The sequence below is a fragment of the Chaetomium strumarium genome, assembly GCF_033439665.1.
Source record: "Chaetomium strumarium strain CBS 333.67 chromosome Unknown B0T15scaffold_7, whole genome shotgun sequence".
NCBI lineage: Eukaryota > Fungi > Ascomycota > Sordariomycetes > Sordariales > Chaetomiaceae > Chaetomium > Chaetomium strumarium.
This window is the reverse complement of record NW_026944435.1, coordinates 1,926,309-1,951,643: the sequence shown is the minus strand read 5'-3', so window position 1 is coordinate 1,951,643 and position 25,335 is coordinate 1,926,309. Positions and strand designations below refer to the sequence as shown.

General features: G+C 54.8%; 10 protein-coding genes across 10 annotated transcripts; 5 read left to right on the top strand and 5 right to left on the bottom strand.

The window, feature by feature from the left end:
• The first annotated feature begins 166 nt into the window (after window positions 1–166).
• Window positions 167–678, top strand: B0T15DRAFT_543119 (uncharacterized protein). The gene has a single exon (XM_062869964.1). The coding sequence runs from the start codon at window positions 171–173 to the stop codon at window positions 525–527; it is 357 nt and encodes a 118-aa protein (XP_062718287.1). The 5' UTR covers window positions 167–170; the 3' UTR covers window positions 528–678.
• A 544-nt stretch (window positions 679–1,222) lies between these two features.
• On the bottom strand, window positions 1,223–2,397 carry B0T15DRAFT_543118 (cwf21 domain-containing protein). Its single transcript, XM_062869963.1, has 2 exons — window positions 1,917–2,397; window positions 1,223–1,846 (listed from the first exon to the last, which is right to left on the bottom strand). The coding sequence occupies exons 1-2, from the start codon at window positions 2,147–2,149 to the stop codon at window positions 1,534–1,536; spliced, it is 546 nt and encodes a 181-aa protein (XP_062718286.1). The 5' UTR covers window positions 2,150–2,397; the 3' UTR covers window positions 1,223–1,533.
• A 13-nt stretch (window positions 2,398–2,410) lies between these two features.
• B0T15DRAFT_307911 (D123-domain-containing protein) lies at window positions 2,411–4,010 on the top strand. The gene is made up of 2 exons (XM_062863890.1): window positions 2,411–2,670; window positions 2,723–4,010. The coding sequence occupies exons 1-2, from the start codon at window positions 2,552–2,554 to the stop codon at window positions 3,936–3,938; spliced, it is 1,335 nt and encodes a 444-aa protein (XP_062718285.1). The 5' UTR covers window positions 2,411–2,551; the 3' UTR covers window positions 3,939–4,010.
• A 71-nt stretch (window positions 4,011–4,081) lies between these two features.
• Window positions 4,082–8,515, bottom strand: B0T15DRAFT_496968 (Urb2/Npa2 family-domain-containing protein; the record flags this gene model as incomplete). The annotated part of the gene is made up of 6 exons (XM_062867229.1): window positions 4,082–4,884; window positions 4,949–5,643; window positions 5,693–5,850; window positions 5,902–6,128; window positions 6,180–6,343; window positions 6,396–8,515. 6 exons carry the CDS (start codon window positions 8,513–8,515, stop codon window positions 4,082–4,084), a joined length of 4,167 nt encoding a protein of 1,388 aa, XP_062718284.1.
• Window positions 8,516–8,823: 308 nt separating this feature from the next.
• On the top strand, window positions 8,824–9,574 carry B0T15DRAFT_307870 (uncharacterized protein). Its single transcript, XM_062863888.1, has 3 exons — window positions 8,824–8,937; window positions 9,008–9,123; window positions 9,206–9,574. The coding sequence occupies exons 2-3, from the start codon at window positions 9,046–9,048 to the stop codon at window positions 9,398–9,400; spliced, it is 273 nt and encodes a 90-aa protein (XP_062718283.1). The 5' UTR covers window positions 8,824–8,937; window positions 9,008–9,045; the 3' UTR covers window positions 9,401–9,574.
• Window positions 9,575–10,823, bottom strand: B0T15DRAFT_307871 (uncharacterized protein). Its single transcript, XM_062863889.1, has one exon. It carries the CDS (start codon window positions 10,465–10,467, stop codon window positions 9,748–9,750), a length of 720 nt encoding a protein of 239 aa, XP_062718282.1. The 5' UTR covers window positions 10,468–10,823; the 3' UTR covers window positions 9,575–9,747.
• On the bottom strand, window positions 10,781–12,351 carry B0T15DRAFT_543110 (uncharacterized protein). The gene is made up of 4 exons (XM_062869962.1): window positions 11,992–12,351; window positions 11,829–11,929; window positions 11,710–11,767; window positions 10,781–11,657 (listed from the first exon to the last, which is right to left on the bottom strand). The coding sequence occupies exons 1-4, from the start codon at window positions 12,032–12,034 to the stop codon at window positions 11,125–11,127; spliced, it is 735 nt and encodes a 244-aa protein (XP_062718281.1). The 5' UTR covers window positions 12,035–12,351; the 3' UTR covers window positions 10,781–11,124.
• A 3,392-nt stretch (window positions 12,352–15,743) lies between these two features.
• B0T15DRAFT_487613 (guanine nucleotide binding protein, alpha subunit) lies at window positions 15,744–16,983 on the top strand (the record flags this gene model as incomplete). The annotated part of the gene is made up of 4 exons (XM_062866451.1): window positions 15,744–15,861; window positions 15,928–16,270; window positions 16,325–16,881; window positions 16,940–16,983. The coding sequence occupies 4 exons, from the start codon at window positions 15,744–15,746 to the stop codon at window positions 16,981–16,983; spliced, it is 1,062 nt and encodes a 353-aa protein (XP_062718280.1).
• Window positions 16,984–19,202: 2,219 nt separating this feature from the next.
• B0T15DRAFT_514530 (uncharacterized protein) lies at window positions 19,203–22,570 on the bottom strand (the record flags this gene model as incomplete). Its single annotated transcript, XM_062868129.1, has 6 exons — window positions 19,203–19,579; window positions 19,641–20,630; window positions 21,163–21,286; window positions 21,354–21,366; window positions 21,635–22,461; window positions 22,526–22,570. The coding sequence occupies 6 exons, from the start codon at window positions 22,568–22,570 to the stop codon at window positions 19,203–19,205; spliced, it is 2,376 nt and encodes a 791-aa protein (XP_062718279.1).
• A 309-nt stretch (window positions 22,571–22,879) lies between these two features.
• Window positions 22,880–25,218, top strand: B0T15DRAFT_505525 (Sas10 C-terminal domain-containing protein). The gene is made up of 3 exons (XM_062867530.1): window positions 22,880–23,506; window positions 23,564–24,508; window positions 24,571–25,218. Exons 1-3 carry the CDS (start codon window positions 23,057–23,059, stop codon window positions 25,057–25,059), a joined length of 1,884 nt encoding a protein of 627 aa, XP_062718278.1. The 5' UTR covers window positions 22,880–23,056; the 3' UTR covers window positions 25,060–25,218.
• The last annotated feature ends 117 nt before the right edge of the window (window positions 25,219–25,335 follow it).

Below are 25,335 nucleotides of genomic sequence, written 5' to 3'. Positions count from 1 at the left end.
GGTTGAACTGCTCCTGCATCCATGGAACCGCCCCTGCCGACCACACAGTAACGTTACCGTCCCATACCTACCTTACTACTAGTATTGAGCGCGGTGTAAGTGACAAAATCACTGGCTGTAGTGCCGTAATATTACTGTATTGTTAGGTATCTTTTATAAGGTATGGATAAATGAATCTTTTCGGTGCCCTTCCTCGGATTTCATGTGTGCTATGGCTCTGTCCTTTGGCCCACGAGAACTTCGAGCAGACGGCACCTGGTAAGTTGCTCAGCTGCTGTGACGCTCACATGGAACTTGAGAGATCTCATAATAGTTGTGGCTCGGCACATGCAACGGTGATGACCCATACTTCACAGCATCAACGGTTGCAGGTCAGCCAAACGCTTATCCAGCAACCCGTGGTTCCCAAAACACTGTTCCAGACATATAACACACCTCTAGGAAGGACTCCATTCACCGGCCGTCCCGCACAAACCAGCTTCTTTCCGTGTCTCGTGCGTCACTGGGCCCGTCCCCCTCCCGCTTGAGTCGCTCCACTCAGTTGTAGTGCAAGCCCGTGCTCGCATATGCAGTTGAACACTCTTCTGGCAAGTTGGTTGGAGGTCCTCGATATGTGGCCCTTGCGCATGCAAGCAAATCCGCACTTTCCGATTCTTACGCGCGGTAAGTTGGTTCGGCTGGTGCGTGTATCCATGCAGTGCTGCAGACGAAGACGACACAACCTGAAGAGGATGTCAGGGGTCATGACTCGGCTGTTATCGTCAAGACAATAATACAAGCCTGTATTTACAAGTTATGCGTACGATACCTGCGATGTTACACATATTGGGGTCAGGTCCTGCGATGCATCGTACCCGGTAGGTATGTATGTATTGTACATACACAGTATGTACACATGTACGGATCCGTATGTATTTATTATACATACATACCAGCGTTAGAGAGGACAGGCATATAGATCTCACTGCATGCAGTATCAAGCAATGTCTGACCCATCGTGCGGCGCGTAACTTACCCCTCGCTGCCCCCTGCATTGTGTAGGGCGAGGTCCAAGTCTCGGAGTTGCGATGAAAATAACGATACTTACCATTCATTATCCTTGAACAACACAACTATCGCCTTAGCCCAACAATGTGACAAGCGTGCCATTGATAAGTCACCGAGGACCTGACATTCAGCTTGACCTTATGAGTGATGAGGTGCTGCTCAGTTCCCAATGTCCCTTAGGCGAGCCTGAGGCCAGTAGCAAGCAACAAATGGTTGGGCGGAGGGTGGCACACACCACCATGGGCCACTGGCAATTGTCATTGATGGCTTATTATCCGCCGTGCCCTGTTCCCGCAGTGGTGAATTCCACTCGTTGTCAAGCTGGACTTGAACCTTACATTGCAAGAGCGTCTGGACATAAGATCATGTTCCCCGTGCCCTAGGTACTCCTAGATTCCCCCAAGACGCCAAAACGCCTCCGTATGCGCTCCCAATATGCAGAGTACAAGTCCAAACCGAATCTTTTACCCCAGTATCTCCCGGCAATCAATACCTATCCCTATCCCTTTCGCTCCTCGCATCATCCTTCTCCCCTGCTGCCTCCTGTTCTAGCGCCTTCTTCAATCTCTCTTCCTGCCTCCGCCAATGGCTCCCTTCCTCATAGTCTTTACTGATCTTCAGCGCCTGTCTCAGCCGCTCGCTTTCCTTGATCTTGGCCTCGGCTTGCTCATGGATCTGGTGCATCTTGAAGGTCCTTCTAGGCGCTGGGCCGACCCCAGCGCCTCCCTTCTTCTCTAGATCAGCGAGCAGCTTCTTGCGCAACTCGTCGCATTTCGACTCGATCTCCTCTTCCTCAACCCTAAGCCACTTCGCATCAGTCTTCCGCATCTTCCGACACTAGGTGCACAATACTGGAGGGGAAAACGCACCCTTCCTCCTCGAGCTTGTCCCTCAACTCAAACACCTTCACCTCGACCTCCCGCTTACGTTCGTGGTCCAGCAGGCCCTTATCTGGTTGGCGTTGCTTGTGCCGTAGGGTCTCGGGGTCTCGCCGCATGTAGGGCGCCGCCATGTCGCGTGGCTTCATGTGCGCCAGGTTGCGCTGGACATACCCCGACGTGCCGGAGCCGCGCGGGGTCGCGAGGCCGACGTTGTCAGACATGTTTGCCTTGGCGTAGTATGTTTCGGAACTCGGATTGGCAGTATGTTGGTGATCTGGAATAGGGAAATGATTGATCGAGCCTCGTATGGTCGTCGGGAATGCTGAGGCGATAGGGACATAGCTGAGAAGGCGGTGAGGAATGGAACCGCAGGCCTGAGGACCGTAATGGCCGGCAGAAAAGCCCCGGAAATGCGGGGCAGCAGACCCTTGCTCAAGCCTTTTGCAGTGTCATTCTCTGTCAACCCCCACCATGACTCTCAGGCTCTCTCACACATTGCCTCCAGGTTGATATTCAGAGACTCGGATGCTGGGGTATTTTGACAATCTTCCCAGTTGCACATACGTTGAAGACCTGGATATCCTCAAATTCGGCTGGTCTGAGCCCCGAGATCATTTTGCATCATGCCTGGCATAGAACCTACGACGTCCCAGACGGGAAGCGCAGCACAAGGCGAACTGCGTTTCCCCCCTGTAACAAGAGACCACATCCTCCACTGCTCTTATGACTACTGGTTTCCCAAGTGCGCAACGATTCGAGTATGCTCAGAATACACCACAAGCTAACAGCTCCAGATATCGCACATCATGTATCCGTTCCCGCATCATTCCATTGACTCCTGAGTTCATCTCCTACCTTCGCCAAGACGGCATTATCCTTGCCGACGAGGGCCCCGACAAAGCCAATGACGACGGTACAGCCGCGTCCGACGACGATGACGAGGATGACTGGGAACCATCGTTCCCAACCTCGGCCTACCCCCCACCACCTCGCGAGGATCTTGCCGACGACGACTCCGATTCGGATTCTGACATTGAAGAAGAACCCTCCGCCTCAACCCGTCGTCAACCCCCCAACCGTCTCTTCCCGGCCCTCCACGCCGAGATAACCTCGGCCATTGCTTCCTTAGGCGGCGCCGCAGCCCCCAAACTGAACTGGTCGTCCCCGAAAGACGCCACCTTCATCTCGCGCCACCCCAACACAATGAAATGCACCTCCGCCAACGACGTGTACATCCTCCTGAAATCGTCCTCCTTCATCTCGCACGACCTCGACCACGCCTTCGACGACACGGTCCCATCGCCATCATCCAACCCGTCGTCACACCATGCCAGTCCCAGCACGGCCGATTTCAGACCGGTACTCGTGCTACGAACGTTCTTCAACCCGCTCCCCTCCCTCGAGTTCCGCTGCTTCGTCAAGGACCGCAACCTCATAGCCATCACGCAGCGCGACCTGAACTACTACGCCTTCCTCCCCTCCTTGCGCGGACAGATCATTGCGCGCGCCAGCGAGCTCTTCAAGAAGATGCGCTTCACCTTTCCCGACACGTGCTTCGTGTTCGACGTCTACATCCCCGAGGCCGACGACGATCGCGAGGATGAGTACGACGAGGAAGGGAAGAAGAAGGTGAGGCTGGGCCGAGCAAGGCTAATAGATATCAATCCCTGGGCACCGCGAACGGATACCTTGCTCTTCGATTGGACGGAGTTGTTGGAGAAAAGGGTTGCGAGGCCGCTTTTTGGATCCGCCTCTTCCGACGACGTCCAGGAAGGACTCATCGATGAGGAGGAAGAGGAGGAGGAGGAGGATAGGGAGGAAGAGGAAGAGGAGACGGATGAGCCTGAGCTAAGGTTAGTGGAGCAAGATGACCCCGCGGCGTACAACTTCTCGTCGCCTCAGTATTCTGCGCATAAGCTGCCCAAGGATGTAGTAGATGCGAGTTTAGGCGGCGAGGGAGGGATCAGGGAGTTTGCGCAACGGTGGCAGAGGATAACGGGGGGCACGTAGTAGCCAAGGGAGGACTTAGAAACAGAGCTGCGATATGCGGCAGATGTGCTCTTCCTGTGCCATTTTCCAAATATCAGTTGAATGACGGTTCTGATTCCACCATGTAGATAGAGGAGCACATAGATTTGGGTATCCTAACCCCTTCAGACGCCAGTCCACTTCCCGAACCGTTGGTATTGTTTGTACATCTCCTTAAAAATAACCCGTCCGCTAGGATCCATTCCGTCATTCATGATCTTCATCCCGTCTTGCGTGGTGATGTCCATGATGGAGTAGACACCCGGTTCGAGCGCCTCGCGCACCCCGTGTGGCACGATGTACTCGAGCTGTAGTTTGACGTACTGCATGAGTACCAGGTACATGTACTGGCCGGCGTAGCGCTTCGCCTTGTCCTTTTCCGAGTCGAGTCCACTCGTCTGAGAGCGGGATACGGACGCAACCGTGGGCTCGCAGATGAGCGTGAGCAAGCGGGCGAAGAGCTTTGCGTGCTTTTCCCAGAGGGAAGAGTGACGAATTACTTCGTTGCTGGTGCTGCTGGTGCCGCTGGTGCCGCTGGTGCTGCTACCGGTGGAATTGTGAGACACTGATACCAGCAAGCGGAGGAGGGACTGCAGGGCGACGATAAGGATGTGAAAATGGCCATCGAGACGCTTCCTGTGACGCTTGATGACAATCTCGACGAGACGACAGAGAGCCGGGTAGATGCCTGGTGTCTCGGGGATCAGCGACTGGGTAGAACTCTGCGCGGAGATGGTCGAGACGCTGCTGAGGGTGAGTTCGATGTTCCACTGTGTCATACACGCCGGGTTTTGGTCAAGCAGAAGGCGAACAGCCTTCGCGGTGAGGAGGAAGATGGCCGGATCTGTTGTCTGCACAAGGTGATGGCAGAGCGTGCTGTGGGCTTGAGCTGGGCCGAAATGCTCGGGGGAGTCGGATGGTTGGAGGCCTAGAGGCGTTGGCATGTTAGCATGTTTCCGTGATAGAATTAACGGGATGCTAAGTTGGCTCACCCTTTAGGTGCTGGATCAAGCGGAACACAACCAGCTTGGAACGGAGCGTGTCATGGGTCTCGCTGTGTTGGAGCAACAGTTCCTTGAGGTAGCCAAGCTTCGTGTCTTCGTCGGCAGTCCTCGTTACCGCATCGACATACCGCAACAAAGCTGTCTTGTCTAGCATTGCAGCGGGCTCGCCACGCTCTGCTTCTTCATCCTCAGCCTCATCCGCACTTGCCGAGACCTCCAGAGGCATCTTGACCTCCAGCGGTGACACAAGAACTTCAGGGAAGTGATTCGCCAAGAACATGCGAACCTCCCAGCCGACCATGACACCGCTTCCAAGCAGCGAGTCACTTGCCTCGAGCAAGGAAGGGACAGTGCCAGAAAGTGCTTGCCTCACGACGCCATGATCAAGGTCGCCCAGCGCCTCAAGAGCTATGATGAGTGTGAGAAGCTTCCTCCCCTTTCGCTTTTTGGTTGTGACAGCCGGCAGGGATATTTGAATGAGGTGGTCCTGGAGTTTGGAGAAGTCCAAGCCGTCCTCCTCCAGCTTCTTGACGGCATTTGAGGCCCGCACGGTGGAGATAAAAGCATGCAGCAGGACAATTCGCAGCGCCGCGTCCGATTCCTCGCATGGGCTTTGGAGCACCGAGATGGCACCCTTCAGATATGCCCTCTCACGTTCCTCAAAACTACCACTTGTCATTTGGCTACCGGGGGTTAGCTGTGATCTTGGTGGCGAGCCGTCAAATAACATACCGTATGGTAAGGTTCGCCAGCTGCTGCAGTAGTTTGAAGTTGCGTCGGTCTTTTGACACTACATCCGTCGCCAACCCTTCCGCGGAACGGCGGTGCGAGCGTTTATGTATCTTCAAAAGGTATTGCCCTATCGACTCGAGGTGGGAGAAGCTCATGCCCTGTAATCCCATCAGCTTCGATCTAACTACTCATCGGAGTCTCAGTCATACCTCGTAGAAAGTCGGTCTTGACATCAGCTTGACCATGAGGCTGAGCACCGAACCCAAGTGCTCTACCCCGATAGCCCGTGACTTTTTGCCGCCAGCTAGATCTGAGACTATTGAGCTCATGGCGGTCTCTCGCTGAGATCTAGACAGTGTCTCGATTGGCGTGTCGAGGAGAAACTGGACGGCGATTTCGGCGTCCATCCACGAGATCATTATCGCGATCAACCGGTCTGTACGTTGTTAATGGATAATGACAGCATGGCTGTGCTAGTCAGGCTCACCCATAAGTTTCTGGTTGTTGACATTGCTCTCGCGTTCCAGTAACAGACGAGAGACTTCTAAATCATGATCAAGGCATGTCCCAGGCTCAGTCCCGGAAGATATACTGGGAAAGAAGGGTATCGCGCTGGGAAGTTGCCCGTCCGTATCCCTCTCCATATACAGACTGAGCAGCATTAGCACCATTACCCAGGGGCGGCGAGAATCTAGAATCCTACCTTAGTAATCGAGGCGCGTCAGAGAGAACCCAATACACATAGGTTCTCCTGTTGATGGAATTTCCTCTCTCCGGAGAATGCAGATTCATCGTCGGCTCCTGATCCGCCTGGAGCTTGTTCATGAAAGAGCACACCAGGGCAGCTGCTTCGCTCTCATGGGCACCGCCGGGATAGTTTGCAAGCCAGACTGACACGCAGCATCTGAAAGCAGCAAATGTATCTTCACGGTACAGCGGAGAGCGTTCAAGAATGTCCTTGATGTCGGAGCTGATCTGCGGCCAAACACGGCCAGCTTCCTCGAGTGTGCCCCTGGCGATTGTCTTTGAGGCCACCAGCCATCGACACGCAGCAATAGCTGGGGACTCCTTTTTGGAATATCTCTCCAGGAAGACGCCGTCGAATATCTTCATATTCGCAACGTCGATGAAGTCTTCTTGGGAGATGCCGCTCGATATGGCTTCAAGAATGTGGATCCTAGCCATGCTCTCCGTTGCTGCTGTCTGGGATGCGAGCCATTCTAGCACTCCCACGAGCTGCGTAGTATTTAGAGAAGACTGGATTAGCCCGGCGACCGCATTGGCCAGTTCTTTCCGTGCCCACAGCGGTTGAAGCCCTTCCTTGGACTTGGAAGGAGCAAGATTCTTGAGCCAGACCCTGACAAAGTTAGACAACTCATGAGCTTGGGCATACCCGCCTGCAAGCAAGACGATGAATTGCGCGGCTCTTTCTGAGTCTTCCGTATCAAGGGCACCCTGCTCTCTAGTTTTCTCCAGGACACGTTCGAGGAGCTGCTTCCCCTCATCAGAGACGAGGAAGACATCGGGATTAAGCTTGATGATGGAGAGGAGTAGACTCCACTCATAAGTGTCCTTCCTGAGGGCGTAGTCCATGCACACGGCACGGAGACTGGAGACCGACAGGGGCGTGTCACGCTCGGCCGCCATTTCCATGATCATCCTGACCGCTGCCAAACCGTTCTCACGGTTGACATTCTTCGTGGCATGCAGGATGGCGTCAAAAGAGACCTGTACCCACGTCTCGTAATCTTTCTTGGACGCCTTGCCACCGAACTCGAGAGGTGATCTGGTGACGAGATCAAACAGGACAGGAAACGTGATATGCGCATAGGCACTGGACATGGTAACGGCAGTTTGCACGACTTCCTGGCTTCCCTTTGTCAAAAAGGCTGCTCTAGCCGGCAGAATCATGTTGCGCGCTAAGAAACGACTCAGGTCACGCGCCCACCGCTCCTGGACGGTTGTGTCGACGCCACGTGCCATCTGCCTTGAGAATCCGGTGAGCCTACCGAGTACGCGAGTAGCTAAGCCAGACAAGTGAGTTGCGACCTCGAACGCATCGGTCGCACTCTGGAGATGGAGCTCCCACAAAGCCGCGAAGATGGACAGCCACGACCACTGCTCCTTGAGTAGCCCAGCCTTGGGCCGATCCAGAGCAAGCCCGCAAACGGTGATCCATGGAACCAGGATCCCCATGGCTTCAGTTGCAGACGACGAGAAAAGCGTCTTGACATGCTCGGCCCCCATCCGGTGGATAGCTGATTCGTCCAGAGACCTGACGTCGCACCGAAAGAGGAGGATCCGAATGGCCTCGAAGACGGCTTCGGCAGTCTGTAGGCAGCCGACCGCTTGTTTCTGAATTGTAACATCAAAGCTGGCAGTATCGGCTCGTTTTCGCTTCCGGAAATTGGCAGTGCTCTCGGGAGCCGGGGCGTCCGCCATCTCAACGTCCGAATCAGGCCCATTCGCCTCGGTTCCCTCCTGCTGCGGCGCTGCAATCTCCTTGAGTGTCTGCTGCAGGATACCAACAAAGCGGCGGTCCGCCAGCGACTTGGCCAAGGAGAATAGAGGAATCAAGGCAAACACCGTGCCAACAATGTCCCAGGCCCGCGGGTATCGTCGGACTCGCTCGGCGTTCGGTGACGAGCCGGTCATGCTTTTCAAGAGCCATCGCAGCAACATCTCCTCGGCTGCGTGAAAGCTACCTCCATGGTAGTCATCGAGAATATCCCAGATTCGTTCGAGCTTTTCCGGTACCGTCTCAACATCTCCCTGGTCGAGTGCGCGGACCTCCCTGACGAGGGCGGCTTCACGGGTCTGCATCTCAATTAGTATGGCGGCAATAGAGGATAAAGCTGCAAAGCTGAAGTACCCTACTACTATGGTCCCTCATCGCAACCTGAATTAGTGCAAGGTCGCTAATTCATGTTCCGTTGTCGTGGAAATAAGTTAACTTAGTCTTCCTATTCACCTGCACATGCCTACTCACCCCACGTGCCGACGATTTGATAGAAATTCCAGAATTCTGCCGTTTCATCGTCAATCGCAGCTGCAATCCCTGTAGCTTGCTGCCTCACCGCCTTCGGGAGACAACGGCAACACCCGAGCTTGTAAATGCGCTTTGAGAGCTCTTGGCACCCGATCATCTACGCGGAACAAAATAGCTTCGACTTGGTACCACTCTCTGCACCTACCACCGCCGGTCGCATTCACTCCTTCGCGCCAATTGTGTTGCTCGCCAGAAGGTATGGCACCACCAGAAGCTTCGGAACAGAACAGTTAGAGCTAATGCAACATCTGGCTTGGTTTCCGCAGCTGGTGAACCGGGTCACGTCATACACAGTTGCGCCGCCATGGCCGAGACCACCACCCCCTCGGCGCCCTCCCGCGCTGTGTCGCGCCCAGTCAGTGAGGCGCTTCTGAACGAAAAGGTCAGCACCACAGCAAGGCCACCTGCCACCCCTCCTTCCCGGCACACCGGACTCGATTCGAGACTGACGCATATGTCAACAGTGGGATCGCTGCCTCTCCAACCTGATTATCAAGTCCTCCCTCGGCCTCGGATTCGGTGTCGTCTTCTCCGTTCTACTGTTCAAGAGGAGGGCGTGGCCAGCCTTTGTGGGCGTCGGGTTTGGCGCAGGGCGTGCGTACGAGGAGTGCAACTACAGCCTGAAGCAGGCGGCGCGGGATATCAAGAGGCAGGCCTAAGCTTGATCGAGTGGGGCGAAGGAGAACCTTGACAAGGTGACGGTCGAAGAAAAGACACAAGTGAACAAACTTCCGTCCGCTGATAAGGGCAGAAGGAGAGGGAGAGTGCGAGGCGGGGGGCAAGCAGTTGGCTGTACAAACTCTGTTTCACGAATCGACTTAGAGGCATAAAAATGCGATGTTTCCTTTGTTTTGCTCAGAGCTTATGGTATGTTTCTGTCGACTTTCCGGTACCTTAAAAAAGCAGAATCGATTCAACCCAAGACTACTGGTAGCGGTGGTATATCAACCGGCGCCTCACACCAACATCCGACTCCGGACACACAACCCTCCACCTTGCGAGCCCATCACACTGGACACTCCATCCCCGCGGACTTCCGTAACGACCCTCTTCTCCGCATCAGACACTTACTGGCCCCGGACCCAGGTCCGGAATACCGGTCAAGCCAACCCACGACGCCGGCGGCCCCCCTCGCTGAATCCCACGCTTCCCGCCTGTTCCTATACCCCCAGCCGATCATGCCGTCACCAGCACCGTTGTCTCCCCCGCCAAGCCCAAACTCCACGTCATTGTCTTCCGCTTTCGACGTGGCAGACCACCTCGCAAACACCCGCCTCCTGAGCCCCGTCATCACGACCCGCACAGCCGAGGTAACACCTTGGCTCATCATCTTCACCCTCCCAAGAACCCGCATTCCTTTCTCTTTCGCAGCATCATCAGCATCGTCTTCATGAGTATAGCCCATACCGATCCCAAGATGAACCCCAAGTAAAGGCCGGCCCTGCTCACACAACCCCTCTTCTTTATCCGTCGGCGTCCTCTCGTTCGTATTCCAGAAAGCCGGCGGTACCATGCCACCGGCATAGCCGCCGCGGCGTCGTCGTTTGACGGCGGCCCACAAATTCAACAAGACGATGACGACACTAGCGTGGACGATGGCGGCGGCAAGAGCGAGGGGAAGAACGAGTAGGCCGATTTCCAACTGGGTTGCTATGGAGAGCTCGAATGCGCTGAAGGGATTGGTCGCGGGTGAGGACGGTGGTCGATTATTCATTGGTCTTGCCATTGCGTCGGGTTTGTACGACAGGGGAAGCAGAGTTTGGTTGGAGCGTTTGCAGAGGGGGCAGATATCAAAAGCTGTATGTTGCGTAGAAAAATACGATCTTGCGCCTAGGCGGCTATGGTTGGCTTAGAAGCTGCAGAAGCTGGCGATGATGTATACGGATAGTTGAGGTGTGTTGGTGGGTCAGATGATGGGCGTCACCTCTACAGCGGCTTAGAAAGACTGGGTGTAAGTTGGGATGGCAAGGTGGCCTGGAGATATGCAGGCTACCGAAGGCAGGCATAGTACCTACCAGCCTTAGGTGGGCAATCGTCTACGGTTTGCCTTAGGTACAGGGCAATTGCAATGGAAGTGCCGGAGGTCCCTGGGGAAGGCACGAGGCGAGGTTAAGTACTACTAGTAGTAGCCGCCACTTCATTAACAACTCCCATGATAAACTCATGAGTTCATGCAGGGCATTATGATGCGACATCAGACCAGACCGGAAGATGCTGCTGCCGTCGCAGACCTGCAGCGCTCTTAGGTTGTCTTTTCTGCCAGAAACCCAATACCTAGCCAGCCGACCAGCATTCCACAACGACAACCGTTACTTCCTCATCCAATACCTCCCAACAGTGCACACCCATCCAAAGCACATAGGACCAATCGAGCAGAACCCTGCTACATGACCAAACAGCAGCTTTTGAGACAACTCGTCAGAATGTCCTGGTCCTGCTCCTCCTCCTGCTGCTGCTGTGGCCGTTGGTGATGCTGTGGAGGACGCTGATGGTAGCCGCCTCCATCAGCGTGAGGCCGGCCCGCTCCGTACCCTTCCTGGTAGCCCTCGGGCTGGGGAGGGAGTGCTGGCGGGGCATCCACCTGGCCGCCTCTCAAGTCAACATAGATGCGACCCTCGTTCTCCTCGGTGGCATAGTTGAGGCCCAGCTCGCCGCACAGTTTCTCAACCCGCGGCTTCAGCTTCTGCACGCGGCCCGTCGAGTGGTTTCCCTTGCCGACGATCACATGGAGATGGCCCTGGCCGTTCGAGCGGGCATAGCGGATGCGTTCCTCGAGGATGTCCTCGGCCTCCGCGACGTACAGACCGTGGAGGTCTATCGTGTCCCCTGCGACGCGGCCGGGCGCGTTGTTCTCGCGGAAGATGAACTCGGCGGCCCGCTTGTTGTATTCTGCTTGTTGCCTCTGATGGTGCTTGCCTGGGGTGATGGTCAGGCCAAAATAAGTTCCAGATAGGGCATGACAGCTTGCCTTCCTCAGAAAGTTCTTTGGCCCTAGCGCCATCGCCGCGCTCATAGGCCTCATGTGCCTACAGCCGCAGCGAGTCAGCCAGAACTGTTCCTCCGTCACGGTAATGCCGGGCGCCGTACCCGCTCGAAGCACGATTTCTTCTTGTCACCTTCACTCCGTGCCAGGTCACGGAGCCGGTCATATTCAGCTTCTATATCTGTGCTAGTCCTATGATTGAAGGCTGTATCGGGTTGCATCAGAGGATCCGCTACAGCATTGCGGGCGGCGAAGGGGGATTCATACCATGCCCGCCAAAGTTCGTCAGGGGTATGGCAGACGACGCCATGATGAAGCAGAACTAGCAAGAATCGCGCCAAGGAAAGTACGCAGAGGAGAGTACGTAGGTGTCTTGGTGTTGCGAGTACAAACAATCGGCGCGCTTAGTGTTAGCCGCCTACCCCTGTCACGGCCAGCCATCCAGCCGCCTCAAAAAAACGGCATCTTCAAACTTCAGTTGGTGGACTCAACACTGACAGCTGGAAGTCATGCGCCAGTTGGACGCACAGGTTTTGGTGCGGTAACAGATCGAAACAACCGTCTTTTGCAAATGGCTGGTATTTATGATCTGATCACTTTGAAAGCACGAGGAGAGCGCTGAGTATGGGGTCTCAATAGTACTAGTAGTTATGAGACTCAAGAGAATTCATGTCTGAAACACAACACCCAGGCACAGAACAAAGCTCTGTTTAATACGCCATGCCATCCTCCACAGAGTGATCACATCATAACATAAAGGTGAACACCTTCAGGAAGACTGACTGGATGCGAGCCCCTTTTTCTTTCGTGTTCTATCGCAAGGTTTCCTTCCCTGGGAGTAGGTATCGGCTTCCAAGATTACTTCTAGAACATTACCGGTTTCATCTTAGCCTCTCCACCGACGCCAAGCATGAAGCGGGGTGGTCGCCCTGCAGGTGACCTGAAAAAGCGGAAAAAGACGATGGTGGGCTTGCACCTTTCGGCACCATTTTCGCGTCCATTTTTGGGGATATCTGCATTTATTACGGTTCATAACTTCTCCTATAATCGAACTAAATAAACACAGTAATTCAACCACTATGATCTGAGAAAGTCGTGGAAAGACACAACCTATGTCGAAGTGGTCATTGCGTGATGAATGAGGACTATCCGTGCAGGCAATCCCAGAATCCTGGTCCGAGCTGGCTGATCAACAGGGGGACGGGCATTCCGTCCATTTGTCTCGTCGCGCTCGGACGTGAAAATGGTGCTGTTCCTTGCCACAGTACAGCAGTCCCGCATTGGAGTACCGGTAACTAGTGTCGACGACATGGAAGAGAGTTACCAGCTACGCGGTTCCTGCGTGCCTAGTACGGGATGGCAGTCTGGGCCTCCCAGAGTGCCTGTTGTAGGCCCCGGCGCCCGGTCACGCCGGTAAACCGCAACACCGAACTCCCATCATCACGCGAGTCATGATGTAGCATCAGCGGGGAATTCTTCGCAGAAGACATGTGGCAATCAAAAAAGCAAACCACCCTGCCAACCACAATTCCCGGCTGCTGCTCCCCAGGGTTGCGGTGCGTTTGGGCATGGGATGGACACGATGGGAAATGCCGAATCATCTTGCAGACCAGGCACAAGCGTCGTGGGTTGTGGGGGGATTACCACGAGCTTGCTCCACCTTCTAGCGAGCGACGGAGTCTCGAGGCAAGGATCGCAATGCTCACCCACCAATAGTTTCAGCATCGCAGGAAAGGTTTGAAATTAACCACCGGTTTAGCGTCGATTCGGCCGGTCAGGGCGACGGTCTGTCTTGAGGAGGTATCCCTTTCCTGTGTGCTGTGGTGATATGTCCAGGGCTGCCGTAATTTCGTGATGGGTTGCGACCACGGTAGGCTAGCGCAAGACAGGTGTAAGTTACAGTAGCCCAGATATAAATATCATACAAACATGGCCGGCTCTGCTATTCCGAATTCTGACACCCATGTGGCTTGGTACGATCGCTGTTTTGCTTGATCGGTTGGTCACCAACTGTCGATCCCATTTGCGGGGTGGCTAGTGAGAACTGGAAAGATCGTACTGCGGAAGGTAGTAGGTTTCGCTAGGAGGACAATCATCATGCTCTCCAAGTCACTGTGTGGACGATATGTACGTATAGCAACTCCCGGGCAGCATAACGTAATAGGATCTTTCTGCGTTTTGGATGAGGAAATTCCAGGAAGCAGAGACTGATATTAACAGGGCCATACATATAACACAAGGAGTATGAAACCCGACGAGTGCGGGAACGTATCGACTTTCAAACGGAGGGCCACGTCCTTGTCGACGGTGTGTTTGACGACACATAGTTACGCCTCAGGTAATTGATAAGGCTGCTCCTGATCCTCAACTTATTGTAAGCTGTTCACCGTACCTGCAGCCCAAGAGTCTCGATGAAGCCCCTTACGAAGAAGGCTAGAGGTTCGAAAAATACAGCGGTTCGCCACATTTGCGAGCAGGAAGTATAAGCACGGGCATTGATCTTGAAAGGTGTACGGTATTACTGTGGTAGGTGACTTGACGTTAGCTACGGTTATGAAGCTGAGAGTCTGCTGATTAGCTTGGTCGGTGGTCATCCACACATCCACCGCCGAAACAGCCGGACATTCTTTGACTGAGAAGGTTCGAGGTCATCGATCGCGTAGTAAACAGTGATTGGGCTGGACTACTTGGTGGCGAGGATGTATCGTGATCCGTAAGGGGCTGACAAGACTCTGGCGAGTTCGAGTGTGTTGAGGACTGGATGCGATGGCGGCCAGCCCCTCAAGCAAGTATGAATGGCATGAATAGTACGTCTCACAATGCCGGGAAGTTGTTGAAGCTGAAGAGACAAGGGTGAGTCAACGGTGGACGTCGAAACAAAGCATATTGGGCTGCGGCGGTCATATATCATCGAGACAATAATCGGGTCGGTTGTTCCCCTTGTTGATGATCTTAAACGCATGACATCTTCAATTAGCTTGATAATCAATTCTCGGAAGGACCTTTTCGGTTAGCTTGGCCCGTCCCTTGCACCATTGAAATCCAGCGTTTCCAAAGTGGGATTAGCGCCAGTGCTTTCTCACGAGCGAGCGCTTGGCCCGTTGCTTCCTTACTGCTCTCCGTATGTTGATTTGCAGAGCGCAAGGCGTAAGCCAGCGAACTGCCAGTATAGGTACGCATATAACAGAGCCCGGCGTGGCCGTCTCAGCTTGCGATTTCTGATAGGTGGTATATCCAGTTCCAAAGTTTGACGGCGCAAAGGAGGGTGGTGGTCTCATGGTTACCAGGGGCGTAATTCTCCTTTGCCTGCATTTTCTGACACCCTTGCCCGAGGCCCTGGACCAGTGAGCGATGGGGAACGCCCCACCCATCTTGCGTATCCAAGATATGATTCGCCAGACAGGCCAGGGCCACTGCAGCCCCCGAAATTCAGCGTGGATGCTCCGCGTTCCTTAACATTAACTAACAGAACAGCCCTCCCACCTCCTGTCCTTCCTTCGACTCCGACCGTTCACACTCCCGCGATCAGCGAGCAGTGAGACCACAGCCTGCGTCTGTCACTGCCTTGGGGACGATTCCCCTCTGTCGCTCGTATCGGCGTAATTCGAACTTCTTGTCCTCGGCGTCGTTCTTTCTGTTTTGCTGCTGGCTACGCGCTCGATTGAAGCCCCGAAGGAAAATCCCGGGCGCGCATCTTCGAACTAGGTAAGAGCCAATGCCGCTTCTTGCCCATGCCGTCTTCAGCCATTCGAACTCCGTTCAAAAGCTCTGTGGTATACGGATCAACCCTCGCGATACCGTTTCCTTTGCCAATGGCTTTTGCCGCTGGCTTCCTGCGTCGCAGCCTGCCCGCAAGATTCAGCAGATTCGTTCCCGAACAGATGATGTGCCTTTTTCGACGTCGCAATTATATCTCCTCACTTTAACCCAGCTTCACTAACGTTTCTCGTTGTCGATAGACCCGTTTTGATACCCTCATTCGATTCACACGCTCCTTTGCTTTTCGACAGATCGCCAAGATGGGTTGCGGAATGAGCACAGAGGAGAAGGAGGGCAAGGCCCGGAACGAGGAGATTGAGAACCAGCTGAAGAAGGATCGCATGCAACAGCGCAATGAAATCAAGATGTTGCTTTTGGGTATGTTGAAATAATTCCTACCCCAACGCCGTCCTTCGCTCGCCGGGAGCTGACAACTCGGCACAGGTGCCGGTGAATCTGGAAAGTCAACGATTCTGAAGCAGATGAAGCTCATCCACGAGGGTGGCTACTCTCGCGATGAGCGGGAATCGTTCAAGGAGATTATTTTCAGCAACACGGTGCAGTCAATGCGCGTGATCCTCGAGGCAATGGAATCGCTAGAGCTGCCGCTGGCGGACGCGAGGATGGAGTACCACGTTCAAACCATCTTCATGCAACCAGCACAAATTGAGGGCGACGTCTTGCCGCCTGAGGTTGGCAATGCTATCGAGGCTCTGTGGCGGGATTCCGGCGTCCAGAGCTGCTTCAAGCGATCAAGGGAGTACCAGTTGAATGACTCTGCACGATAGTAGGTCCCCGCAGCATTGCTCGATTCCATGTCTTGACACTGACAATTTTGCAGCTACTTCGACAACATCGCCCGGATCGCTGCGCCTGACTACATGCCCAACGACCAGGATGTCCTGCGGTCGCGTGTCAAGACGACCGGTATCACCGAGACAACCTTCATCATCGGCGAGCTCACCTACCGGATGTTCGATGTTGGTGGTCAACGCTCTGAGCGGAAGAAGTGGATCCACTGCTTCGAGAACGTCACGACCATCCTCTTCCTGGTTGCCATCTCCGAGTACGACCAGCTGCTATTCGAGGATGAGACGGTCAACCGTATGCAGGAGGCACTCACTCTGTTCGACTCTATCTGCAACTCCAGGTGGTTCATCAAGACATCCATCATCTTGTTCCTGAACAAGATCGATCGGTTCAAGGAGAAGCTGCCTGTCAGCCCGATGAAGAACTATTTCCCCGACTACGAAGGAGGCGATGACTACGGCGCGGCGTGTGACTACATCCTGAACCGCTTTGTCAGCCTGAACCAGCACGAGAGCAAGCAGATCTACACACATTTCACGTGCGCGACCGACACGACACAAATCCGCTTCGTCATGGCTGCGGTGAATGGTAAGCTATCAACAACAGCTGGCTAAGACGATCAAGAATGATGCTGACTTGATGCCAGATATTATCATTCAGGAAAACCTCCGTCTCTGCGGTCTCATCTGAGCGGATACCGTCAACAATGTGTCGTACCGCCGCGCTTCCAGATTATACGCCGCCTCTGCCCTCGAAGATACCCCTCCCGGATCGCATATACGAACGGCGGAATCATGACACTCCGCCGTCTGATGCGCGCCGGCCCCATCTACCGCCTCCACACCCATGGCCGGATCATGAAACCGAAACGGAGCTGTGTACGGCCGATATAGGAGCATAAGCAAGCCGGAAATGCTATTGGGGAGGAAGGATACAATATTTTGTTTAATAATGAGTCTGGTGTTGGTGTTGAATTGTGTATGAATCTTTTTCTCTATCTCTTGTTTTCAGTAACGGCAACACGAGAGCCGCCCTCCCAATCGCTGGATGAACGGTGTGAAGTAAAGTAGACCTTGACTTTACAGATCTGGCAGGAGGAGACCGCGGGATGCCTGAACGTGCTCAAGGGAGGAATAAGGCAATGATTCCCGGAGTGAAGGGTCGAGGGTTGGAGGGAGAATGGCCTGTCTTAAGATGGCGGGTGAGTGGGGGCATATACCAGTCGGGTCTCTACCTATTTCCTTGTCTCTCTTCAGTCGCCGACTTCCTTTTCACTTGTTACCTTTTATCTTCCTTGGTCTTTGGCTTGGTTCTGCTTTCCGGGTGCCATGGCGTGCTATGGGTGATAGACGAACTACGTACCCTACCCAACCTCAGGGAACCATGGATTCTATGTTCAAACTGACAATTGTAAGTACCGTAGTGTATGTGCTAGTGCTTATGGTCCTGCTTTTCTCTGGATCATAGCGTCAGAGGATGAGTGTTCCGAGGCATGCTTCTGATGTCCTTCGAAGCGACATACATAGTATAATGCTTTATAGTCCTTCGCAATCGAATATGGTCCGACGATTCCCTGGAGTCTGCAATGTGGCGAGACATGCTGCTGTCAAGCTCGGCCGTGAGCTGATGGATGGTGGCGACTCTTGGAAATGGAAACATCATCGTCGTCTGACTAGAGTGATTGACGGCCACAAACCAAGAAATAGTCCATCGCTCGATTTAGCTCTGTATGTACTCTCATCTGTCGCGGGTTTGACGTACTAGCTCTGACCCATAATCCCCGGGCATTACTAGTTGACGGTGTTAGCCACATGCCTATATTCGGCAATTATACTGACACTCTGGGTGCGACACTGGCTATATCGTTCTGGAGCATTAGGAGGTTCAGTGTTCGATTGCTCGTCTCACAGCGAGGGCCTAGGCCTGTTCGTCCCTGTTCCTTGCCTTTCCTTCTTCGTTTTATTTGCTTTTCTATTCCCCCTTTCCTTTCCCCTCTTCACTTCCTTCTGTTTCTGCCACTCTAACCGTACGGAAGTGAGGCCTACTAGAGATGGGTTGAAACGGACGGGTTGCTTGCGGAAGGCGGAAAGTTTCGAGGTGTAAAGTTAGGAGCACAGTAATGGACAAACGATTCATTCGCTACACCGAGAGCACACTGTAAAGAACACCATTGTGCACCGGCGGACTAAGGTAATGTAAATGCACCCACTCGTGTAGGTATATATTTTGGAAGCACGACTGTCAGAAAGACAAAACCAAACCAGGCCCAGCTTTTCAAAAGCCCTACTCCTTGACCATAAATTCGAAACACCTTCTCGGACAGTCCGTTTCATCATTCTTGCTGGACAACAGGGCCCATTCCCCTCCCTCCCCCTCGCCCCAATGTGCACGATAACTCCTCGCAGACCCGCCCAGTGTCGAGGGGTTAGCATTGATCTACCGGATCGTCGACAGGAGAATACGGAAAGAAACGGGCTGGCGGCGGCCGATGCATATTAATAATCGATAATCAGCCGTGCCGGGCTAGGCAGTCGAAGTAAACGGAGTGGCAATTGCCTTCAAGAAACACAGAAAGGTAGGTAATGCTTCGCATCTCATGTCGTAGACAATAGTCCGGGGAGGCCGTAGCTTGGTGGGCAGGAATTGAACGGGGACTGTCCCGCCTCGCCTCAGACTGGCACCTAGTCATCATTCTGGCCATTGAAACCCGCGGCAGGACTCCGTCCCTTCTTATGGGTGCCCACTCTGAAGTCCGCGTTGCCGGGAAAACTGTCCGGTGTGTGGTAACTAACACGCCAAAGCAACTCCGGTCCATTATCGCGAACCCAAAGGAGCTGTGCCTACGAGAAGCCCATCCCGGTAAAGGGAGTTGGCGTAGTACCCCAAGCATTAGCGCCGCCAGAGAGATTCTAAGCTCCGGCATCATCGCCCATGACCTGCTGGCCCGGAACATGACCCCCCGCGGTATCCTGACTGGCGACCATTTCTTCGTAGTCGGCGATTTGCAGGGCCAGCTGCTTCGCGGTGATATCGATCAACATAAGTTGGCGCGTAGCCTTGTCAGCATTGCGGACCTCGCCCATGGCTCTATTCACCATCTGTTGCAGCATTGGATTGCTAGTCAACAATGCCCCGGGATGGCTGACGCCTCCCATAGCGGCGCCATGGGACTGGAGGAGAGGGTGCGTAGTAGCGGCGAAGCGGTAGGCAGGGTCGCTCGCAAGACCGGCACCACTGGCCGGCAGGATTGCCGGGTGCTGAGTGACAACCTGAGGATTACGGGTCTCTGTGAACGGGGAAATGTCAGGAGTTGCTTGATTCCAGCTGGGGTGTAGGTACGGGCATACCATGAAAGCTGCATCTCGCTCCGCTCGCGTTGAACCAGCAGTTGGCGCAGCTGCCGCACATCTGGCCGTCGACGACGATGCAACTGGTCCAAGGGCCGTGACCCTTGTGGCAGTTCTTGCATGGAACCTGCGCCGGCACTCCAGCGATATGGGCAAACAAGGCCTCCACGTTACTGCGTCGCGCTAGGTTGAGAACCTGCTCTGGCCTACGCTGTTGGGCGAGGCGCTGGCCTGGTTCACGGGCGAGTCTCTTGGCCAGAGCGCTCTCGACGTTGAGCTCGCCGTACCCAGATTCCCTTGCGAGCTCCTCTGTCGTCTTCACCATTGACGGGTCCAGGGCATGGTGTCCCGGCTGCATCTGCTGCGCGTTGCCCATTTGCGCCGGCGGCTGATGCTGGTGCTGGTGCGGGTGCTGGTGCGGGTGATGCTGCTGCTGATGAGCATGCTGGGCGTGGTGGGCATGTGCCAGGCTCTGCTGCATCTCGTGCAGCTGCTCCTGGACGGGCTGAGACATGGCGCTCCCGGCGCCGTTGCCGTTGGCGATCATGTTGGCAGCTGCGAGATCAACATGCGGCGCTAGGCCGGACGTGCCGCCGGGGCCGTCGTCGTCTTCCATGTTGGCCTCGACCTCGGCTTCGCCATGAGCATCCTCGTTGAGGTCCGTCTCCATGGCAGCGGCGGCGGCGGCGGCTGCCGCATAGTCCTGGGCACCCATCGCCGCTTCGTCGAAGACGGAGCCGGGGTCTGCCTTTAAGTCGCCGCCCAGCGCTTGCGCGTGTGCGTGGGCTTCGTGCGCAGCCAGTTGTCCCGCCACCTGGCGCGGGACGCGGCCGCGTGCCGGAGGGGTTGGCTTGGTCACCTTATTGCGTTGCGACCGGATGGCCGACGGTTTCATGCTCGAGCCAGGCAACCGGAATCCAGTATTCCAGATGCTCCCAGGCGCGGCTAATGCTAGTGTCAGGATCGCTGAGAATGCGCAGCTGTCGTCAGCTGTAAATCTGGTATTTTCGGAGGGTGAGGTTGAAGCGGAAGCTGAACCGCGACGGAGGCGTGGCGGACTGGCGGAGTGGGGTGTTGTCCAATCAGCGATCGAACTGGGTTGAAAAAAATGTCCGTGCATGCAGATGGTCTGTGCGGCGTGGGTATTGTGTAACTTCGATCTCATCAGTTGCGAACAGGGGGAATGATGCTGGGCATTTTTTGAACTCAGGCTCCTTATAATTAATGGAACGTTCTGCGGCTAAGCACCACCAGGTAGTTCTTTTGAATCTTCGTAATGATCATCCAAAAGTCTTGCTCTAACTAACAAACTCCATGTGCTTTCCATTCTTGCTTTGACAAATTGCTTGTAAATAAGTCTCAGAGGTGCGGCGCTTTCCGCATGTCCGTCGTCGGCCAGGTAGATTTAAAGCATGCCAGTGTTTTGCTCTCAAACAACTTTAGAGCAAACTGTCCAGGGGCGACCTGTAGCAAGCAAGCTCTAACCAAACGCTCTACTTCGGGCGATTGGAATGATCTTTACCTTGCGTATGCTTCTGGCCCGGACTGCTTCTGAGATTTGACGGGTCGTATTGATGGTCCGCGAAGGGGGCGACAACGCGGACAGAAACCTTTACTACGAGCCAGGGAAAAGCGCGCTCCTGAAGCTGCAGTAAATGCACACCATGGTTCAGTATGAAGGAGCATTGCATTCAGGGCCGCTTGGTCACGCACTACCCGAGTATTCCTGTAGAGAAGATGTACATGTTCATAAATATAATGTGAATGTAAATAAAGTAAGCAAGGAAGCTATATAAGCCGCCATTACCAACGGGTTGCAACCAAATGATAGAATCCTCCACATTAGTCCTCTGAGTATGTAACTAGGCGCCGCATCCTAAGAACAGGGCTATGTCCTCTTCACGCCCATTGCCGGATGACCATGTGTCTTCGTCCACCCCTTGACCTGGGCATTCATGCCTCTGAGCACGAAAAAGTAGACAATCGGCACTAACCACCCTAGAAGCGTATCAAATACCCAGCTGTTCCTCGGTGACCCACCCATCACACCACATCGCATCAAAGTCCCCAAAAAAGACACGGCAACAAAGTACTCTCCCTTCTCTAAACCCGCAATCGCCCGCCTCGCCACCGTGTCCGGCGTCTCAGGCGGCTCATCTTTCTCCAGCTCAAGCGTAATGCCGGGCTTAGTCTGGTTCTCTCTCTCCAATCCAGGACTTGTGATGGTGGCCGGGTAGACGACATGCACCTTGACCGGATTATCCGGATACAGATTCAGCTCCATGGCCAACGTGTCGGCAAGACCCCTCAGCGCCCATTTCGAGGGCGAGTACGGGCCGTAGCCGACAATGGCGAACAGCGCGAGTACCGAGGCGGTGAAGATGATGTGCTTGGGCTCTGACTTGGGGCCTGTGCTGTTCTCCGGGGCGAGCCACTCGCGCAGGATGGCGCGCGACATCTCGGCCGAGCCGAAGTAATTCACGTCCATGTTGCGGCGGGCAGCTGATAGCGCCGCGTCGTCGGTCCAGAGCATGGGCGTTGACATGCCTGCGATGCACCAGACGATGTCCGGCGCCTGGCCGCCGTTCCAGGCAATGGCCTGGGCAATGACCGTCGAGGCGTAGTCGAACTCAGAGACGTCGGCCGAGATGTAGGTGAACCGCTGGGTGGCCGGTGAGGAAGCGGCCGCCTTGACCTCGGCGAGGGCTTCCTCCAGACGGCCTATGTTGCGCGACACAAGGATCACGTTCGCGCCTTTGGCGGCGAGCTGGATCGCTGCGCTGCGGCCCATACCCTCGGAGGCGCCGGTAATGAGAACCGTCTGGGCTGGCGTTAGCGGTGTTTTACATACTACTGATAAGAAGCTTAAAGAAATATAAGCATACCCGGCCCTCGACTGGCATGTGGTTCTTTCTGCCGAATATCGCCATGCTTGCGAAGAGGATTAAGAGCGCACCGAGTCCTCCGGTGGTGACAATGCGCGACGGGACACCGAGCCGCTGCAAAGTATCCATGAGCGAGCTTTAAGTTGCCATTGATGATCAATAAGTGAACTGGGGGACATTTGTTCGTTGTTCATACACGGCATCCTACACAGTACACAGGGGGCACGATTGGTTCTGCTGGTCCCAGACTCCGGGGAGCGCAGTGGGTCTTAGGAGCTGCATGTAAGCGGGGCGAGCCGCGGGAGTGGTGGGGACCACAAGCCGGCCTCGTTCCTTGAGGTGGAACGGCCATAAAAAAGTTTCTGCCACAGGCGGGAAGTTCAAGACGAACCCCACACCCATCCATCGTTTTCCGCAGACACAGCGCAACACATATCGTCCCCTTCGGCCGAGCATCTCCCTTATTACAGGCACAAACTCAGGAGACTACGATTTGCTTTGCGGTCGCGTAACCTGATTCCTTCTGTCACAATGGCCAAAAAGAGAAAAGCCCCCCGCAATCCCGAGCCCAGCGGCCCGCGTGAAGTTGACCCCAAAGATGCGCGCCTTACCATCAAGACATACGAAGATGTCGCCGACTCTGAGGACGAGTACTGGGCAAACCAAGATCGAATCGGCTTAGATGATGACGACGAGCCGCGCTCCAAGCGCCTCAAAAGACAGGAGAAGGAAGACGCATTCCTAGAGGCCTCGGACGAGGAGATCCTTGGGGAGGACGAGTCGGACGGGAGTGAGGAAGAGGAGGAGGAGGAGGAAGTCGACAGGAAAAGGAAGGGGGCCAGGAAGGTTGCCGCACCGGATGATGATGTGTTTGAAGAGGAAGCCAAGGGAGGAGAAGAGGAGGGAGATGAAGGCTGGTGGGGCGCCTCAAAAAAAGAGTACTACAATGCTGATAATATAGAGACGGAAGCGGATGCCTTGGTATGTTGTCGAAGACCCGTTCCTTACCTGCGAGCGGGTAACTGATACGCTTTATAGGAAGAAGAGGCAGAAGCCCGACGGCTTCAAGCCAAGAAGTTGGCTAAGATGCAGGAGGCCGATTTCGCCTTCGACGAGAGCGAATGGCTAGTGCCGACAGAACAAGCTGGGGAAGAACAGGAGGTGGTGACAGAAGTCTTGAAGGAGGTCGAGGTGACAGACGATATGGGACCCGAGGAGAGGTACAAGCTGTTGCAGACTCGGTATCCCGAATTCGACTACCTGGTGGACGAGTTCAGGGAATTGCAGCCCATGCTGCCCAGTTTGCAAAAGGAAGCTGAAGGGAGACCTGCCAAGTCGTTGGAAGTGATCAAGTCCTGGTTAGCCGGGTGCTACGTTGCTGCGTTGGCGAGCTACTTTGCTATTCTGACATCCCCTTCACGAGACAGCAATGGGTCAGTGGGCACTCTGACCCCGTCAGAACTCAGGGATCATGAGGTCATGGAAACCCTTGTGGAGTGCCGCGAAGCGTGGTTGAAGGTCAAACACCTCAAGTCGAAAGCGTCAATTGCTCCGAGCACCGGCATGCTCTCGCCACCTGAGGAAGATCTTGAGATGCTGGATGCTATGCCGTTACCGAAGCGGAAAGCCGAGAAACTTTCCAAGGCCGAGATCAAAGCAAACAAGAAGAAGGCGGCAGAGGAGGCCAAGAAAGCCAAGGCTGTCGAGCAGTCTCTGGCAGAGCTGTCAACGCTGCTCAAGGGCACCAAAAAGGCCGGAAAGGCGGTTTCCGCGCCTGCGGTGTCGACTGATGCGGCCAACGACGATAATCGGTCCGACTTTGGCGAAGAGGAGAGTCTCGATGCTCGCACCGCCGCCGATAAGGCCCGCCGAAAGAAGAGCCTAAAGTTCTATACTTCGCAGATCGTCCAGAAGGCCAACAAGCGTGCTGGCGCTGGTTGCGACGCCGGTGGTGATATGGACATTCCGTACCGCGAACGACTCGTAAGTGATACATTGAACTCCTAGGAGCACGTACCAGAACATCCTACTAACCCAACTCGCAGAGGGACCGGCAGGCCCGTCTCAACGCCGAGGCGGAACATCGCGGTAAGAAGGGCAGCAAGTTTGGTGCCGACCTAGGCGGTGACGATAGCGATGGCGATGACGCCGCCGTGGCCAAGCAGGTGCGCGGCGAGGAGGACGAGTATTATGACATGGTGGCGCAGGGCGCGCAGAAGAAGCGGGCCGACAAGGCGGCTCGGTACGAGGCGCTCGCGCAGGCACGCAAGGGCGAGCGCGTGGTGGAGACGGAGCAGATCGGGCCCGACGGCAAGCGGCAGATCACATACCAGATCCAAAAGAACAAGGGGTTGACGCCGCACCGCAAGAAGGAGGTGCGCAACCCGCGTGTGAAGAAGAGGATGAAGTTCGAGGAGAAGCAGAAGAAGTTGAAGAGCATCAAGGCCGTGTACAAGGGTGGGGAGGGCCGGGGCGGCTACCAAGGCGAGATGTCGGGCATCAAGACGGATTTGGTCAAGAGTGTCAAGTTGTGAGGGCAGCTGGGTTGTGGTTGTTATGGTCGCGACGCAATATACGGCCGCAGGCTTTGCCGCCGCACTCCTGCAAGTGCTCTTTACTACTGCCCAGGTGCCATGCAACTGCTGCATTATCTGTAGCGCATTCACTCTCTTTCCGAACCTGACATGTCCTAGAGCTCATGTTTCCAAGGAGGTGTAAATTCAACAAAATAACCACCTACTGCCCGGGTTTCTATTTCCGCCGCAATCACCTGCTGCGGTGTTATGAACGAATTACGATCATAATGTGAT

What these genes read in the sequence shown, in the direction of transcription:
- B0T15DRAFT_543119 (XM_062869964.1), top strand. Translation starts at nt 171, where the DNA reads ATGAATCTTTTCGGTGCCCTTCCTCGGATTTCATGTGTGCTATGGCTC.
- B0T15DRAFT_543118 (XM_062869963.1), bottom strand. Translation starts at nt 2,149, where the DNA reads ATGTCTGACAACGTCGGCCTCGCGACCCCGCGCGGCTCCGGCACGTCG. An exon ending in GACAAGCTCGAGGAGGAAGG is followed by an intron (nt 1,847 to 1,916) that starts GTGCGTTTTCCC and finishes GAAGTGGCTTAG; the next exon opens with GGTTGAGGAAGAGGAGATCG.
- B0T15DRAFT_307911 (XM_062863890.1), top strand. Translation starts at nt 2,552, where the DNA reads ATGCCTGGCATAGAACCTACGACGTCCCAGACGGGAAGCGCAGCACAA. An exon ending in TATGACTACTGGTTTCCCAA is followed by an intron (nt 2,671 to 2,722) that starts GTGCGCAACGAT and finishes TAACAGCTCCAG; the next exon opens with ATATCGCACATCATGTATCC.
- B0T15DRAFT_307870 (XM_062863888.1), top strand. Translation starts at nt 9,046, where the DNA reads ATGGCCGAGACCACCACCCCCTCGGCGCCCTCCCGCGCTGTGTCGCGC. An exon ending in AGGCGCTTCTGAACGAAAAG is followed by an intron (nt 9,124 to 9,205) that starts GTCAGCACCACA and finishes ATATGTCAACAG; the next exon opens with TGGGATCGCTGCCTCTCCAA.
- B0T15DRAFT_307871 (XM_062863889.1), bottom strand. Translation starts at nt 10,467, where the DNA reads ATGGCAAGACCAATGAATAATCGACCACCGTCCTCACCCGCGACCAAT.
- B0T15DRAFT_543110 (XM_062869962.1), bottom strand. Translation starts at nt 12,034, where the DNA reads ATGGCGTCGTCTGCCATACCCCTGACGAACTTTGGCGGGCATG. An exon ending in GACGAACTTTGGCGGGCATG is followed by an intron (nt 11,930 to 11,991) that starts GTATGAATCCCC and finishes AACCCGATACAG; the next exon opens with CCTTCAATCATAGGACTAGC. An exon ending in AGAAATCGTGCTTCGAGCGG is followed by an intron (nt 11,768 to 11,828) that starts GTACGGCGCCCG and finishes CTGCGGCTGTAG; the next exon opens with GCACATGAGGCCTATGAGCG.
- B0T15DRAFT_505525 (XM_062867530.1), top strand. Translation starts at nt 23,057, where the DNA reads ATGGCCAAAAAGAGAAAAGCCCCCCGCAATCCCGAGCCCAGCGGCCCG. An exon ending in AGACGGAAGCGGATGCCTTG is followed by an intron (nt 23,507 to 23,563) that starts GTATGTTGTCGA and finishes TACGCTTTATAG; the next exon opens with GAAGAAGAGGCAGAAGCCCG. An exon ending in TTCCGTACCGCGAACGACTC is followed by an intron (nt 24,509 to 24,570) that starts GTAAGTGATACA and finishes CCCAACTCGCAG; the next exon opens with AGGGACCGGCAGGCCCGTCT.